Source organism: Fundulus heteroclitus, chromosome 6, assembly GCF_011125445.2.
Source record: "Fundulus heteroclitus isolate FHET01 chromosome 6, MU-UCD_Fhet_4.1, whole genome shotgun sequence".
In the NCBI taxonomy this organism is placed as follows: Eukaryota; Metazoa; Chordata; class Actinopteri; order Cyprinodontiformes; family Fundulidae; genus Fundulus; species Fundulus heteroclitus.
In genome coordinates this window covers 2,156,732-2,174,941 of record NC_046366.1, presented here as the reverse complement: position 1 = coordinate 2,174,941, position 18,210 = coordinate 2,156,732, and the positions used below count along the sequence as shown (strand labels likewise).

The 18,210-nt window shown below is 40.2% G+C and overlaps 1 protein-coding gene across 6 annotated transcripts in view; it reads left to right on the top strand.

Moving 5' to 3' along the window:
- asph (aspartate beta-hydroxylase) overlaps nucleotides 1-18,210 on the top strand; it is a 49,570-nt gene that overhangs the window by 12,352 nt on the left and 19,008 nt on the right. For 5 of the 6 annotated variants that reach the window (XM_036137831.1, XM_036137830.1, XM_036137834.1 and 2 more), the window contains 2 exons: nucleotides 548-592; nucleotides 5,129-5,197. In XM_036137831.1, the coding sequence (XP_035993724.1) occupies nucleotides 548-592; nucleotides 5,129-5,197 (114 nt within the window). The remainder of the gene's footprint in view (nucleotides 1-547; nucleotides 593-5,128; nucleotides 5,198-18,210) is intronic. The other variant, XM_036137832.1, reaches the window with a different exon arrangement.

Genomic DNA, 18,210 nt, shown 5'->3' with positions numbered 1-18,210 from the left:
GCAATTAAACGAAAACAGGTAAGAACAAATCTCCGGGGCTGTAATCGGTCTGTTTCATCTTAGTCTATATTGGCTGTATTTCCACAATATTTTACTGCCATGTCGCATGACTTAAAAAACTTACTTTTGCTGCACTTCATATTGTTGCAAATTTAAAAATCCTCACAAATCCTCTTCAAGTTTGCGTTTAATTTCTTTGTTTTTTCCCCAACTGTGGTCTTGCTTGGTTCTGGCAATACCAAATCAGTCTTTGTGATCTGCGCTTTGGGTCACCAGTGAGATTACATATTTTAAAGGTGGATCCTGGGAGTTAATGTTTTCAAAGAAAATGTTTGTGAACCTTGATTTTAAACCTAATCCTTTTTATATTTTAAATGCATGTCTATATGACTTTTAGATCCATGTTCTCTGATTAAACTGCACTCTCATAAAAATGATGCATTCTTGTCTGTATGGTATGTATCTTTGATAAATGTATGCCAAAGGAATCTGCTCAATTTCGATTGCTAATCTTGCTGTTGTTCCAAATTTCTTGTTTTGCATGCAGACAAGGCTAAGGGCATACAGATTAACCTGTCTGAAACTTTGCAAGGTAAAAAACACAGAACATGTTTCTCTTGTTATTGTTTAATATATATATATATATATATATATATATATATATATATATATATATATATATATATATATATATATATATATATATATATATATATATATATATATATATTCTCAGTATTGCTCAAACAGGCCAAAGTACATTGTGCATATATCAGAACAGCACACTGTTACGGGGTGGGGGGGGGGGGGATGCTGAACCGGCCTGCCTGCAGTCCTGACCGATCCCCCGCTAAAACATCTAGTGCATTATATGAGGTGATCTGAAAGCAGAAAGACTGCAAAAATTCTCCTTTCAGATACACTAACTATGGAGGACCAACTCTGACACATTTACAAATAAATACAAAAACAATAAGATGCTCAAATAAGCATACAATTAAACGCACAAAAAATATAGCAAATAAATAAATGCAAGCAGTAATTAAATTATACAGTGAGACATAAATGTATATCTCTTTTAATTGACTTCTTTATTTACTTTGTAATTAAAACCTTATTCATTATGTTATAATTTTTAACTTTATTTAGATTTAGTACTTTTGTCTGTCATTCTTCCCTTGTATATTTATTTTTTTCAATTCCATTTATTTATTCATGTCCTTTTCACATTTCTGTCTGCATCTCTGTCTCCATATGCAAATGAGTTGGAGGACTTCTGCCTCTTGGTTAGTTAGACAGCATAGCTCAATCTACTGTGACTGGGCTGGCCACAGTAACAACAAAGATGGCTACCCAGGTTATCGGTGAGGCATTTAGCAACTTTATTTGAAGGGCAACTTTGTAATTCCTGACTATATCTGTGGTGTGGATGCTTTAACTGAACGTGTGTTTCAGTTGGCGACACACATGAACGCAGATGTCGACAGTGCCAAACTAGATATATCCGAAAGAAGCTGTAGCTCCTGCATCGGGAACAGGCATTTGGCAGGTCACCCAAAAAGAGGCCGTCTTACATACAAGACGGTGAAGATGGTGGCGCGGGTGGGGGGGTTGCTGCAACTACCTTAGGCTGTCGGGTCATTGTTTGTGTTATCACCACTCCTAGCTCTAATCCAGTATGGAATTAAAGCTGAGCTGCTAAAACTGGGGATAACCCCAAGATTTGAGTCCTACTGACTGCTGAAACTGGACTTTATTCACACCTGAACTGTAGCAGACAATAGAGGCAGTGACCCCCCTGGCAAGCGAGGTGGAGTGCACACCAGGCTAAAAGCTAATCCACAAAGACCAGCTATACCTAGTCTCCTCCTGGCCAACGTCAGACCAATCTCCAACAAACTGGATGATATCCGGCTGAGGATAGCCTCACATAAGATGGACAGCTATGTAGCGATCTTCACGAAGACGTGGCTGGACAACATCCTCGATGCCGCGGTTGAGCTAGCAGGCCGCTCTTTGTTTGTGCTCTTTGTTGAATGAAAAGCTGTACTCTCCCAAATTCCATAAAGTCATAACATTTCTGACCAGAAACAATAGTACATTAGACCAGGTCTACTGAAACATCCCAGAAGCAGTACCTCCTCACTTTGGATTGTCAGATCACATCTCTGTGGACCTGATCCCTGCGTACAAACCCCTGATCTGCAGAACCATTCAGGCTATGTCTGAAGAGAAATTCTTAGCCTTATGGATTGTTTTGAACACAGACGGCAGGGTGGTGTTTAAAGATGCCACTGATCTAGAGATTTACACATTATCTGTGCTGTCCTATATTCACTTGTGTACTGATGCTGTCCTATGCACAAAGACAATAAGACTGTTTCCTAACCAGAAACCATGGGTAGACAGCATAGGGCAGTCCCTGCTGATGGCCTGGGATGCAGCATTCAGATCAGGTGACAGACTTGCTTACAGCAGGGCTAGAAGTGAACTGAAAAAGGGCATCCAGAATGCAAAGCACAGATACAAGTAGTACATCGAGGAACATTTCAATAGCAACAAGCCACATAGCATGTGGAGTGGCATCAGGACCTTCATGTACTTTAAGCACAGCACCGATCCAGCTCTCCCCAACACCTTAAACAACTTCTTTACATGCTTCAACATGCTTGAAGGCCCAGGAAGATGGAACATGCTCCTCTGTGCATCATGAGGAGGTGGTGAAGCTTGTGGACTGCATAAGGTTCCTGGGCATTCACATTCCTCAGACCTCTTCTGGACTGAGAACACCTCCCACTTGGTGAAGAAGTGCAATAATGGCTCTTCTTTCTCAGGAAAGTGAAACGGACTGGATTTTCTACTCAGCTGCTAATAAACTGTTATAGAGCTACAACTGAAAGCATCTTGCAACTCAGTGTGAGAGTGTGGTATGGGAGCTACACGGCACAGGAGAGGAAGGATTTAGCACGGGTGGTGAGGTCATGGGATTGTGGGATCTAGATCTAGACATGTTTTATGATGCACGTCCAGAAAAGGGCCAGATGTTATTGCTATTACTACCTGAATATATGTCAATACACATGTATATAAGTCACCGTGAATGTACATAAGACATCATCAGCCTTATTTCTATTTTGTATTTTTATTCTTATTTTTCTTACCTACTTCTTTTTCTTTTGATCCACTGTATAAACAAGGACACACTGTATATAACTGATGCACCTTGTCCTACTTTGGCACCTTCTTCTGATTATTGATTACAGAGCCGATGTGACATGTGAATTTCTCCAATGTGAGATCAATAAAGCCTATCTTATCTTATGTATTGCCACAGATCCCATCCAACCGGGGCACTATATATTTTTGCAACTGGTCAATTGAAAGACTAACTTTTGCCTCTGTGAATTCAGTTGTATCCTTTGTTATATAATGAGTGTTTCTGTATTTTTAAATATCAGAGTTGGTCCTCCATTCTAATCTTGTCATAGATAAAAAGGTTTATTCATATTTGAATATGTCTGAAACATGTTTTGGTTTTGCATGCCATTAAATCATACATTTGGTTTTCACAGTATGAAAGCTTTTTTGGTATTTACAAAACAAGGTCTGAAACTGTAAATCACCGGATTGCTTCATTTTCACAGTAAAACAATCTCAGATTTAAAACACAAACTGATGACCTGATTTTAGAGTCAGAGGAATCATAACAATCCCCTTACTCCAGTGTCATGCTTTAGAGCAGGGCCTTCATCTCCAGTACTCGAGACACATAGACTTTATACATGTCTCTGCTTCAACACACCAGAGTCTAATAATCAGGTCATTAGTAGGACTCTGAAGAACGTAACTGCATACTTAAGGGGTCATTCAGCCATTTGATTCAAAGGTGTTGGACCAGGGACACTTCTTAAAGTTCCCGGACACTGGACCTCAAGGAGTGGAGTTTAGAACCCCTGCTTTAGAATATTCACAGTTTAAAGGTAATAGCAAGTTTTAATAAAATTCATGTTGAAATGTTCCTTCTTTAATTTGACACATTACCTAAATATTTCCGTTAACTTTTTTTTTATGGATTTTCCTCTTTAGATCCAAATTTTCAGTAAATATACAATGTCTTTTCTGGTCTTGCCCCTCCCTCTAGGTTTAAATGTAGAGCTTATACAGTGAGTGTTCTAAAGGTTTATTTAAAAATAAATTCACAGTTAATATTTCTGCATATTGAGAGCAGTCGCACCATTGCCATGACTTTGAATACTTGAACCTGCCTATCAAATTATTAGTTAAAACTCAACGTAGGACTACTTTATTTTGAGAACATAATGATCACCAGTGTCCCAAGAACCTAGTGGACTTTATTAAAGTATAACTTAATTTCTTTGTTAACTGATTTGTATTTTATTTTATCAACTTTAGCAGGAATGTAGAATGCCATTACATGCAGAGTAGGCACTGATGTTGGGAGAGCTGCAGAAAATATGGGGTCATAACGGTAAACATATTCCTAATGTAAATATCTGTCACAGCCCTGTTGGTTCAGTCTGCGAAACTAAGGCCGTGTCTACACAAAGACGAAGACTGTAAATTTTAATAAACGATTAAGAAAAATGTGCACAAGACGCATCATAGCTGAGAAGGTTGTAATAGGTGTGCCAAGCCCATTGGTAGCACGGCGACACTGAGAGATGCTCATAGCCATTAGCCACTTCCTTGTTTTATCTCCTGCTGCGCATGCACATTATGTACTTCTATTAAAGTTGTAAATAAACACGAAAGGCTTTATTTACTAACAAATTGAGCTAAAACAAATGCATAAAACACCAAAACAACTACTAATGTGTCAGCTCAATAGTAATAATATTGATAGTTTTTCATAAGCTTTGTATGCAACCAGAGGGAGCTACTGATGTATAAATAATAAAAAAGTCAAATAACATGGTTATGCAGCTTTAAGGTGTAGTGAAATCTTACCAAACTATTACTTTGAATCCTGAATATGTCCCGAAATGTGATTGTTTACCATTACAGCCCTATGCTATTATGGTTGTGATTGTGATGCAAAATTGTGAGATAAATGTAACTTGATAACCCTTGTGAGAACAAATGTGTTGCATGTTTGTGGCTTCTGTAGGTAAACTGGCCGCATACGATACAGATGGAGATGGGGACTTTGATGTCGAGGATGCCAAAGTGCTGCTAGGCAAGTGAATGCATCTCATTTAAATGTTTGACCTGCTAACAGAGGAAAAAGATCTTTAAGATTTTTGGACATTTGTATAATTTATGCTTGGTTAACTGGTGCATGGTTTGAATTAGCGTATTAAAAAGAGATTTGGGTTTCTTGTGCTTGGCTAACACTCAGATAACCTTTTACATAGGTGATAATATAAAGGGTTATTGTAAAAGGCTAGCTTTACGTTAGAAAGTTTTATGGACTCACTGTTTGTCCTAGACCTGATAACCACAATGTAAAACAATGCTAAGGTCTTGGTGCTGTAAAAGTCTCCGCATTATCAGGTATGTGCTCTACAGTGAGACTAACAGCAACTTCTCTAAGCTCTGTGGCAGTGGTCGGACAAACTTGCTTTACCCATCTTTCAGATGACCAAATGGAAAGGTCAGGCAAAGCTTCTCTGCCCTCATGTCATTTCCATGTTGTTTACATGGACTATGGATCATAAAAAGCAATTAGTTCTTGTCAGAACCTTGAAAAATGACATCAAATAATAATGGTATGGTATTTCAACTCATAGCAGTCTTGGCTCACATTGTGCACCTTTAAAAGCGTCTTAGTCCTCTTCTTTCTGAACTTTCTGGACGTATTTTTTGGACACTTTACTAGTAAAAGTAACACTTTTTTTCATAGTTTGGCCAATCCTATGACTTATAGTCAGGTGTGACTTATGTATCAATTTTAAATGGTAATTCATATTGAACATAAACTAACAAGTAAACATTACCGTCTATAGCTGCAAGTGTCACGAACAGGGACAGAAGGACCCAGTATTCAGGCCGGACAAGCAGATGAGACTTTATTAAAGGTTAGTAAGACAGGGACAGGTTCAGAGTCAGGAAACAGGTCAATGTTCGGTACAAAAACAGGCTGACAGGCAAAACGAGGACAGGCAAGCTCTGTGGTCAAATAACCGTCCAGAACAGTACACAGTCAGGCAGGATAAACGGGAAGGGATCAGGCAAACTCAGATAATCCAAAAAACAGAACCAGGTCAGGCAAAATAGGCAGGCAGTCAGATCAGGCAGGAAAAACGGGTTTAAGGGTCAGGCTGGCTCAGAATCCGAAGGCAATTAGATAACATCAACAGGTCAATCAAACAAGAGAACGCTGGTCAAAACTCACCAAAGGCTCGTAAAATGGTCTGGCACGGAACAATGGAGTGAAGCAGGAATAAATAGGGGGGTGAGCAGGTGAACGGAGTAGGAACTAATTACAGAAAACAGGTGTAACTAATCAAAGGAAGGGAAGTGACTGACAGATGAACCTAACTGATTGGCTGGTGACTAAACAAGGAAGTGACAGGCAAACAGATAGGTGGTGAGGTGAGCTGATACAATGCTGGCAGGTGAACTGATTAAAGGCTGGTCACAGAAGTGATCTGAGCAGGCCAGAAGAACTGAAAACATAAAACTAAGTTCAAAATCAAACCACAACAAAACCCAAACTATTCCATAAACCAAAACTAAGACAGAACCTAAACCTAAGACAGAATCGGTTAAATAAAAAGAAGCACAAAACTACACCAACAACTAAACCCAAATCATGACAGCAAGAGGGCTCTCTAGGCTTATGAAAACTATATGCTGTTCCTGTACTTACAAATTAAATGAAACATTAACTTAACTTGGACAACAAAGTCTGAACACACATTTGTATGTTGTTTCGATGTTTCAGTCTGCATTCACGCAGCGGAGCGTTGCATGGTGCAGCTGGAAGGTCCCAGACCGCGGCAGAACCCTGTTATTGGGCTGTCCGTGAAGCTAATAACAGCTAGCGCTAGCTACAGGTCTCTTGTCCCGGCGGTTTACAACTTCACTGATGCACGTCAACTTGATGTTACTCTCAAACATCCGTGTCGTGCTGTTAGCTTAGCACATAACACCGATATGCTCATAGTCTAATTTCAGCGTAATTTTGACAACTTTCAGTGTAACAGCCTGTTACACTGGAATGCAACGTTCCCGGTTGGAGTTGCTGGCTTCTTATGCTAATTTACCCCATTCAACCTCCCAGGTATGTTCCATATTATTCAGCTGGTTGTGGATGCAGTTGTGTAATTAAATAAGTTGGTTTACCAGAAGGTTTTAGTTTTGGATTGTGTGAAATAAATTTCTAAATAAATGCGTATAGTCCGGTACAACTTATTGTCAGGTGCGGCTTATATAGGTTTTTTTTCCCCCCCCTTGACTGATGTAATTTATATTCCGGAGCAATTTATAGTCCAAAAAATATGGTATATAATTTCAAAGCTAAATAAAGCCTTTCTGGCTTGGGACTGTGGATGAGAAGCATAACAGCAGCGTGTTGACTTCAATCTTCAATGTCACATTTGTCCTTTCACATATGAAACTGTTTCGACAAGCAGATATATCGGGCTCAGCTTGTAGTAGTTTTGATAGTGTCTATAAACTGTTACATTTTGTTAGAAACTTAACATACAACAGATTTGAAAAGTAGGAGTAGGGCTTGCTGGCATCTTGTTGACTGGTGCTGTTTCTAGCTTCCAAATTATCTATTTTTGAAAATTACTTTATTATTAAACTTTTCTTTTTTCTTTCTGTTTACTAATCTTTTTCTTTGCAAGCTTACCTCTAAGATGTCCATTAGCTTGTTAAATATTTTGAGACAAATGGACTCTGGAGCTTCCTGGGCATCCTCATCAGTTGCTTTCCTTGGTGCAGACTCGGGTCACAGTAAACTCAGCCTTAGTTTTCCTACAGCTTTCAGTGTATTGTCTATTCCTATGGCTGTCTGCACATTGTGATCAATGCAATGGCGTTTTTTCCTTGTTTCTTTAATTCACTACACCTGCGCTCTTTATACGCTTTTCTCTTCTTTATAATATGAAAGCTTTAGCCCCAACCAGTGATTTTAGTGGATCATGTGCAGATAGTCTGACTGTGGTTCTAGTGGTGTGAATAGTTCCCTCGCTGCCTAACCTACGCTTTAAACTTCTCTTACTTTCTCCTCTTGTTTCTCCCCCTCCTTCTCTCTCCTCCTACCCCTTTCAGCACATTCCTTTCCTTCATTTGATCAACCTTTCTTTTCCCACCTCATATTTGTCGTTTACTACTTTTCGTTGTCACCCCCACACGTTTGGCTCCTGAACTTCCCCACCACCTCACCCAATCCACCCACCCACCCTCTTGTTTGCGTAGGCCTGACCAGTGTGGGCCACGGTCAGGGGGAAGCCCAGGTTCTGGATTGGTTAGAAGAATTGGAGGAAGGTGGCTCTGATTGGTTAAACAGTTTCTTCACTTTCCTGTACGGTCTGATAAACCCGCTGGAGCCCCTGGAGGACGATGAGGATCATGGCACCTCAACAGGAGTCATGAAGAGACACGAGGAGGATGAGGAAGATGAAGATGAGGAAGAGGTCAGACAACGAGGTGCAAAAGAAGATGGAAATAAGGGTCAAAAGATCGTGATAGTCGGCCTCCATAACCAATAGAAAAAAGCCAACAATAGCAGCCCTGTGTTTTAAAAGTCCAGCCCAGGTTTCCACCCGACCTTTCTTTCATTGCAGCCTATGAAGTCTCTCAGTATAATTCTGCCTCTTTGCAAAGCACAGAATCACAACAGAAAACCACCTCAGGGCGCTTCACATAAAAATGGGTCCAATTAAAATCTTGTCACTTTCAGTACGAATCAGTGCAGTCCTGTTTTATTCCAATTGTTACAGTTCCAACCAATCAGGTGCAGGACACTAATTAGTAAAAAGGTTATCCAAGGGCCCCAGCAGAATAAGCAGACTACACTGTGTCTTCACTTGGATGAGGCCTCCTTATGCCGTGCAAGCACAAAGCAACAGTGGAGAGGAACGGCTGCTTTCAGCAGGAAGAAACCTCCATCGGAACCAGGCAATCTGCTGCAACTGACTGGGTGATGAGAGGATAAACGCTGATGCAGACTAACTTTACAAACTATATACCTGCATCAACAGGATCTTTTCCTATGATGTCAATTCCTCCGCCTTGGTATGGAGAGGATCCTTGAAAGCACTGTTACAATTTTCTCTCTGTCAGCCTTTAAGAATTTAGAAATGCATTTCCTGCACAAGCCTGTCTGCAGCAGTCAGTAGTACTGTAAACAACATGAAGTGTGGTGAGGCTTTGCACTTTTCTATTGCTGCATGCCATGAAACTAATCTGAAAAGTCACTACAGACACTTGTATAGTTTGCATGCATTTGTACCTTTTCTGCCTCTTTGGACTTTAAGCTTTCTGTTTTTATATTGAGCCATTTTTTCCTTGTAAGAATAAAGAAAAATTTTGTATTTGGATTAAAAGAAGGTGTAAATGTTACCATACATGAATGATCTTTAACCAAATCCCATCGGAACGTGGACACCACAGCGGGAGGCGTTCATCGGGCATTATATGCTGTGTCTGAACTTTCGGCTAAACGTTGGAAAATTGTCAAATTACATAACTGTTTTCTGCCAGCAAAGACAAAATGCAACTTATTTCTTTCCTAAAAAAAAACACTGAATTATTCTGCTGGTTGTGAGTTTAATGCTCTAATGGGTCGGTAACTGTTGAAGGTGACTTGAACATTACCGATTCTGAGCTCCTTGTGGACACGGGCAAAAACAAATGTAAGTTGAAACCTTTTGTTGTTTAGCCTGAAGTATTCTATGGGAATCTGATGAGATCCACACAAACAAGGGTGCGCACGGATCGAGGGAGGGGGTGTGCGCGGATCGTTACTTGGTGCAGCCTGAAGGGGGAGTGCAGACCAACAGGCGCTTTGATCCACTTGCAGCACGGGCCTCTCCAAAAGGTGGTTTCATTGTAGGAATCACGCCAGTTTTAAGAGTTAATCTCCCAGGCAATCCACTCTGGTACAAAGCACTCATCTGTGAAGTGATGCTCGCAGACAAACACATGCTTGCCGTTTTGTAGCGTGCTCCCTCACCCAAAAACAAATTTTTGCTACTTGGCCATTATCTACAGCTAAAAAAAGAGCAGTTGCTCTAGCTGTGCAGATTAAAAGAGCCACTTTGTCAAAGCTATGAGCAGTAATGATTGCGCTCTGCCGCACATCAGTGATCGCTCATCAGAGAGAGTTGGCATTTTGATTTTGTGCTGGGGCACCTTGCTGGAGGGGGCGGGTAATAACCGCTCGACGTAGACCGGTGATGGCAGCTCGTTTTCCAGGACAGGGAGGGGCAGCTGTTCAGAGAGCAGAATTCCCGAGGATTACTCAGACATGCATGAGTCAAGTAAAATAACATCTTGATGCATCTCAGAATCAGAAATACTTTAATAATCCCAGAGGGAAATTACAGTTCCAGTACAACTGTCCATCACATACATCACAAAAATTTCGGGGGAGCGATTTGACTGTGGCCTTGCTGCCAAGGACCCCGCCTGACGCGGTTTCCATAGAGTGCTGCCTTTAACTCTGTGAAAAGATAGGAGCTACATTTGGGGAGAGGGAGGAAAAAAAGGCATATTTGACACTTTATCCTATTCCAGGATACAGTTTCAAGCAAAATACCACTTTGGACATGATTTTGATGATGAAATAGCATTATAACACAGTAAAAAGCTGTACCTCTATCATGCAAAATGTAGATTTTTGCATGATATAGGCCCTTTAAGAAGTGAAAAACTTTCGTGACTGGACTTGTTACGGTACCGTCCTGAGAACGACCCATTCTTTCACAAATATTTGCAGAAGCAGTGTGTCTGCCTAGCTGCTCAATTTAATACACAGTTGACTACGGCAGTGATAGGAAGACATCAGTTCTATCGTTTGGAGGGGAGAGTTTCACAATATAGTGCATATTAAGCAGTGATTGGGTTCTTGTGTGTCCTGAAGACTTCCTACTTCATTTTAAAACCAGCCCTTTGTTGGGGTCTGTTGGTTAAAAGAGAGAAGAAAGAATGCTCATTAAGCAGACTGATGTATTGTGATACTCTGTCTTAATTACAATTTCAATGCTGTATTTCTGTGGATATTTGCAAATGTGGAGGAGCAGCGGCTCTACTCTGAGTCCCCTCGGTGACCCAGCTTCTCAGCCTAGGAGGGAGGGCCAGACACACTACAGAGAAAATGAATTTCGGCTACTTCTATCCGCAATCTCATTGTTTTGGTCACAACCCAAGTCTCATTACCATAGATGAGAGTAGGAACGTAGATTGACCAGTAAATCGGGAGCTTTACCTTTTGGCTCAGCTCTCTCTTCACCACAACGGATCGGTACAGCACCCGCTTTACAGCAGACGCTGCACCAATCCGCCTGTCGATCTCCCGCTCCATCTTCCCCTCATTCGTGAACAACACCCTAACATACTTAAACTCCTCCACTAGGGGCAGCACATCCTCCCCAACCCAGAGAAGGCTCTCTACCCTTTTCCGGGTCAACACCACGGCCCTGTGTTTGGAGGCACTGATTTTCATCCCGGCTGCTTCACACTCTGCTGTGAACCGCTCCAGCGAGAGCTGTAGATCACGCCCTGATGAAGCCAGGTTTATTCAATGAGCCTGAAAAAAACAAAACGGGTGTGTCAGAGTTTGCAGGGAGCTTAGGGTAGTTATGAATGCATGGCTAACAGCTGATTTTAAAAACAGGCTTTTCTTGATGTTGGATGAACTGCCTCAAGCTTTGGCTCATTAAACAAATTACCCTTCAGAACATTTTTAGTCAAAAGAACCAAGACTGAACAATGAGCTTTATACCAAACTTTAAAGCATGTTTAACCTAGGTAACCAGACCTCTTTACTTTAGACCTGTCTGTTTTCAGCCAGAAGAATGCTTTCTGTCGCTCTTACACAAAGCATGTCACATTCAGGTCTGGACACATGTGACATTCTCAGTGTGGTAATGTTGAGTAAAAAATACCAAAGGATTTCACAATATAACGGTATTCACAGAATAATTAAAAATAAAATATATGCTTTAATTTAGTGGTGCTTAGTTCCTCCACCATAACTGTCCATGTTTTTAGCACCCAGAAAAAGATCCAAACCATTTCGGAAAAATGTGGTAGCCTTTCAGTCATCTGATTAGGAGAAGGAAAGGCAGTGGTGCCCTAAATGTGTTTAAATAATTCCAGTCCCACCAAAACGTTCTGTGGCATCGGTTGTAAAGGAACTTGGTGTGGAAACAGGAAAACCACCTTGAAAACCGTGATACCTGTAACAGATGCATGTTTACAACAGATGTCTCATGCATGATTTCTTATTGATATCTTTGTAGTTATTACATATTACAATTTCTGCTGTGAATAGCAAGTTTAGCAGTGATCCGTGGTTAATCATTATTAACTTTGTTCCTCTAGTGACTAGTACAGTACTTGGTAGAAACGTTAGTCAAAATAATGATGCAAATCTTATTCTCAATCTCCATTTGAAACCAGAGAAATATGTTTTATATCGTAAAGATCTAAGCTGCCTGATGATTTTCTTTTAAAAAGTATTTAATCCTTAAGTACAAATGTATATCCTCATATTCAGATCTTTTTTTTAACACCGATTTGACATGAACATTTTAGAGGTTAATACAAAGACGTTAGTCTGAGGGCTGTTTTTAAAGCAGCAAAGTGTAAGTTTTGACCCAAGTATTAGCTTAATTTGAGATATATTAAATTATTTTTCAGGTTAATGTTCAGCACTTGGCACGAATGCTCTGTGCGGGTTGCCCTTCTCAAAAACTCACCCATGTAACTTGAGAGGTGCAGATCTGGCTCTATATGGGTGATGTGGCCTAGAGCGCCCCTTTACGACAATCTGAGTTCCCCTTAAACATGGGAGCTAAACTTACATCATTCTACTTTTCTCATCTTCAAGTCAAAGTTTTTCATGGCCATGGTTGTTATTACAAAATATATTTCACAAACCTGCATGTCAGCTCTTTCCCTCTGCAGCTCCCCCTCCCTCTCCCCCTGGCTCTGTTTCAATAAGAGACTGAGAATAATCTAGAGGGAGTAATGTGACCTTGTCTTTACTAGTAACTTCATGACTTCTCAATCTGCTGGTCCAACGTGGTGTGCCCTCAGATTTCAAAACAGGGAGACGGTTTAATTTTGTGTCAGTGCAGTGTTGCCAGTGGCCTTCAGCAGCACTAAACTTGAAAGTTACAAGTCTAGTGTCCCCTGGTGGCTAAAAGTTACACAGTGCTGCTTTAATGACTGGCAGGGTTTTGACACACTACATTTTAGAGACTGTAAGTGATGCACACGTGATCCCTGCATGGTTCCCAACATAGTATTACATGAGTATTGCCATGGCTAGTGTGGTTCCTTTTTGTCCCTTTTCCTCTTTTTGTGTGTGTGTGTGTGTGTGTGTGTGTGTGTGTGTGTGTGTGTGTGTGTGTGTGTGTGTGTGTGTGTGTGTGTGTGTGTGTGTGTGTGTGTGTGTTCAGCTAAGCAGAGAAGGGACATAGGAGAAACTAAAGTGACAAAAACAGATATTTGGTGCATAGGAGCCAAGTTTTAACCCTTGTCTTGTTTTTATGCAACATTAGATGATAAACCTGCGGAAGGGGTGGGCAGAGGAGCTAATAAAGGTATAGTTGTAACAGCCTCATGCATTAAGCTGTGCTTTGCTAAAAGGGTAGCCTGTACTAATGAATGCAGTTTGATCCACTCATAAATTATTTTGGTCATGAACTAAACAAAGTGAGAATACAAACTAAAACTCTCCATTTGGTTTGATGATGTCTTTGTTTAACTAGACTGGTTTGTTATGATTTACATATATTTGCAGTGGATAGGCATCCTCAATTTATCTTGTGACATTCTTGTGGCTGGCTGCTGTGAACCTGAGCATGGTCTTGTTCCTTATTCTTAATTTGATTGGTGAGACACCAAACAGTTGTTGATGGTTCTATCCCAGAAAAACCTTCCTCCAGAGATGTTGGCTTGAAGCTCCGGGAGGCTCTGAAGCAGCAGCTGGCTATCATCCATGAGCGTGTGGAGGCCAAGAAGCTTGCTAAGCTGGCCCTGGCTGAAGTCAGGCAGCTGCTGGCGAAAGAAGAGGAGGAAAAGGAGCTGGACCTGGGTAGGAAAGAAATAACAGCCAAAGTAAAGGAGAGAGTGGCCAACAGATTAAAAGAGGAGGAGGAAAAGATGGAACAAGAAGAGATGGAAAAGGCTTTGGAAAAAGTGCGAAAAGAAAAGGCTAAACAGAACGACAAGGAAGAAGAGACCAAAGAAGATGAGGGAGGAGAGAAAGAATCAAAGAAAGGAGGCGAAACAGTAGTGGGAAAGGAAGTAAGGAGCGAAGAAAAGGGGAAATTTACTATCAAAGAAAAATGGAAGAAAATTAAAGCTGCGAAATCTGTTAAAGGTAGAAAAAAGTAAACCCATAGCCCTGTACAATATACAAGAAACTTAATCCCATTTACAGCCATTTCTGATTGAAGGGCTAGTAGCGAAGCCATGGAATTAGAGGTCCCGGGTAGTTTGTTTTACCTTTTTCTTTTTTTTTCTTTTTTTTCTTCTCCAGATGAGATTCCAGTTATTCCCACCTTTCTCAACTTTTAAATAAGATATCACTAATTCAGAGGGAGATATTGGAATCAGCTGGCCTTTGTATATTATTGAAAACTATTTTTGCACTGTTGTGATCATGAGTTTGATGCACGTTGTCACAGAGTGAGAAGAGTAAAGAAATCAGACCCAAATAACTACTGAGACCATTGAACTGCTCCCTTATTTAGGGGTCACCACAGAAAGTCACTACTACCTGCAAACGGACTTGGCAGAGCTTTTACACCGGATCCCCTTCCTGACACACCCAGGATTTCAACCCAGGATCCCACATTTCAAAGCGAGGACTTACCCCACAGAGGAATTACTCCCAAACAACATCTAATATGATCTGTTCTCTTATGTGCAGGAAAACAGAAACCATTTTACGAATGAGCATAAAATTATTTTTTGACCCTTTTTTAGATTGCTTATTAAAGCAGTACTGTGTACATTTTGACCCAAGCATTAGCCTAATTTGAGTTACACAATATCATGCACTTGCTATGTATCATTGCACCGCTGGTGCTATTCTTCTCAAAAACTCTCCTATGTAACTTGTGAGGGTTGGATCCATCACTTAATGGGTAGAGCAGCACTCTAGGACACATGACCAATTCTAGGTTACAACAGTCTGGTAACATCAAAACTAAACAAATGTGACCTTTAGCTGATCAGACATATTTTTGTTTCTCTGTTTCTGATGTATGATTTAATGGAGCAATAAGCGAAAATTCACCACTAAGTGGGGTGTTGAGCACTGTCTGTAGACCAAAACAAGACGCCTCTAACTACCTCCAAAATCTAAGCACCAGACCAGTTATCTGATTTAGTTATATATTTGTTTTGTCAAAAAAAAGAATGCCCTGAATGGACACGAGACTCATGGTAGGCAGCTCACAAGCCTGCAAGGCTGCATTAAACAATGCTAACTATGTTAGCTGTTACTCACCATTCTGGAGAAGAAAAGCTAGGTCGTAGTCAAACTGGAGCCACTAAGGCTACGTTCACACTGCAGCCTGAAGTGACCCAATTCCGATTTTTTTTTTTTTTTTTGTCCATATGCGACCTGTATCTGATCTTTTCATGACAGTCTGAACAACACAGATCAGATTTTTTTCAAATGCGACCCAGGTCGCTTGGATATGTGGTCCTGAATCCGATACGTATCTGATCTTTTCAAATGCGACCTGTGTCTGTACGGCCAGGTCGCATTCATCCTACCTACACGTCATTGATACTTGACAAACGTCACTAACGGTGGACCTGCCTATGCCAAAGAGGTTGGCTAAAAAGAAAAAAAAGAGGTTGGCTATTGTGCGGTAACAAGCACCTGTTGCAAGTCAATAAAGCCCCATGGCAACGCGTTTACTCGCTGCTCTGGCCGCCGAAGATGTGTATTTTTACATGACAGCCCTAAAGAGATCCGTTCAGATGCACATAAAGGTTGCCTTTGTCATACGAAAATTATGAATGAAGTCCCTATCAGTAAAGCCGCTCACATCACTAAATTTGGCTCTCTTCCTTTTCGATCTTCTTAAAAAGATTGCATTGATAATGTGCTGGCTCCGGTTGGAGAAGAACGTAAAGAACGCAAGATACGCTGCAGCATTACGATCCATGTTTACTTCCGCAAACAATGAGCACGCATGCTACGTATGACGTCATCGCGTCCTTTACTGCGCATGCGAGACACTTAGGTGTATGATTGCAGTTCACACAGGAGATCACATACAAGTCGCATATATTCGGAAATGTGAACAGACACGCAAAAACAATCTGATTTCACAAAAAAATCGGAATTGAGCATCTAAAAAGATACCCTTTAGTTCTTCACAAAATATTTTTTTATTTCTTTCTGTCTAAAATAATGAAATTTCGCTTATTGCTCCTTTAATCTAGAGGGTAAATGTGGCCTTGTCTTTACAAGTAACTCCATGATTTCGCAATCTGCTGATCCAAAGTGGTCTGCTATCAGATTCCAAAACACTGAGGGAGACTGTTAAGTTTTGCAACAGTGCAATATTGCCAGTGGCCTTCAGGGGCGTTAAACCTGGAAGTGACAGGCCTAGCGCCCCTAGTGGCTAAATTGTACACAGTTCTGCTATAAAGAAAATCTAATTTCTCAATATAGATATATTTTTTAGTGTTCTTTGAGTGTAAAATATTTACGACCACAGAAGTCTTGAGGGGGCAACAGTATTGCTACTTTTACTGACTTTCTTCCTGCAGCAACTCACCACCTACGGGATTTTCAGGAAGAAGGTATCAGATCGTCAAAAAATTTAGCTTTTTTTCTTTTACAAACACAAAAAAGTTAAAAATGTTAGAATTGTATGTTCTGAGATTAAGATTAATAAAGGCATTCACATTGTAGCCTTTAACAATGTTAGAATTATTTAAAATGATTAGCAAAAATAAATGGGGAAAATACAGATACTGAAACTGAGAACAATGCCCATGCTTTTAAACTGTATTTGCTTGTTTTTATAAAGAATTGACTAGTCTGAGGAATCTTGTATACCTAGGTAGTAAAATTTAATGAATTTTCTCTTGTGAAATAAAGATCATTCATCCTTGTAACTAGTTCACAAACTGTTTATGTGAAGAAGTTAGCATGGCATATTTGAGTGTTTTTTTTTTATACCTCCCATAAAAATTATGAAATGGTGTCATAGGAAAATAACTCTCCCACATAGTATTCTTATACATTTAATCACTTGCTTATCCAACAAGCCACAGATTGTTTGGACACTACTGCCTCAACGTTTAAGACGATCCATTTATACAGCAAATATGCACCACAGCAACAGAAAGGATGCAAGTGTGGAGGTAACGTTGCAGCAATGAGAACTTTAATCTCACATTATGCAGACGTTTTACTCACCTTGATGCTGAATGCTTGAAACTGAATCTGAAACCTGACTGGCTGATAATTATCTGACCACTTGGGGGAGAGGGGCACTTATAGATCAATGAAATTTAATTTTAGGATGGTCAGTTGACCCCTTTAGTTGAGGAAAAAGTTAAACCAAATGAAACAGTAACATTAAAGAAACCCCATCTACCCTGCCAGGATGTAGTAGAATATATATATATATATATATATATATATATATATATATATATATATATATATATATATATATATATATATATATATATATATATATATATATATATATATAAAGTGCCAGTGGTGGTTGTGCTCACCAAATAACAGCCTGTGCACCCAAGTACTTTCCAGCCATAATAGAAACTCCATCATGTGCCTGCCCTTTGAGGCCCAATACTGAATAGTAAATAGCTTGTACTTTTATAGCACTCTCTCAAGTCCGATGACCCAAAAGTGCTTTACACTACAGTCTGTCATTCATCTATTCACACCCTGATTTTGGCAAATTCAGCCTCAACAGAACATCCAGAATGACCAGAGCAAGGTTTTCACCTGTTGTTGAAGTTGCTTCATACAACCCAATGAATTCTTCATGCACCACC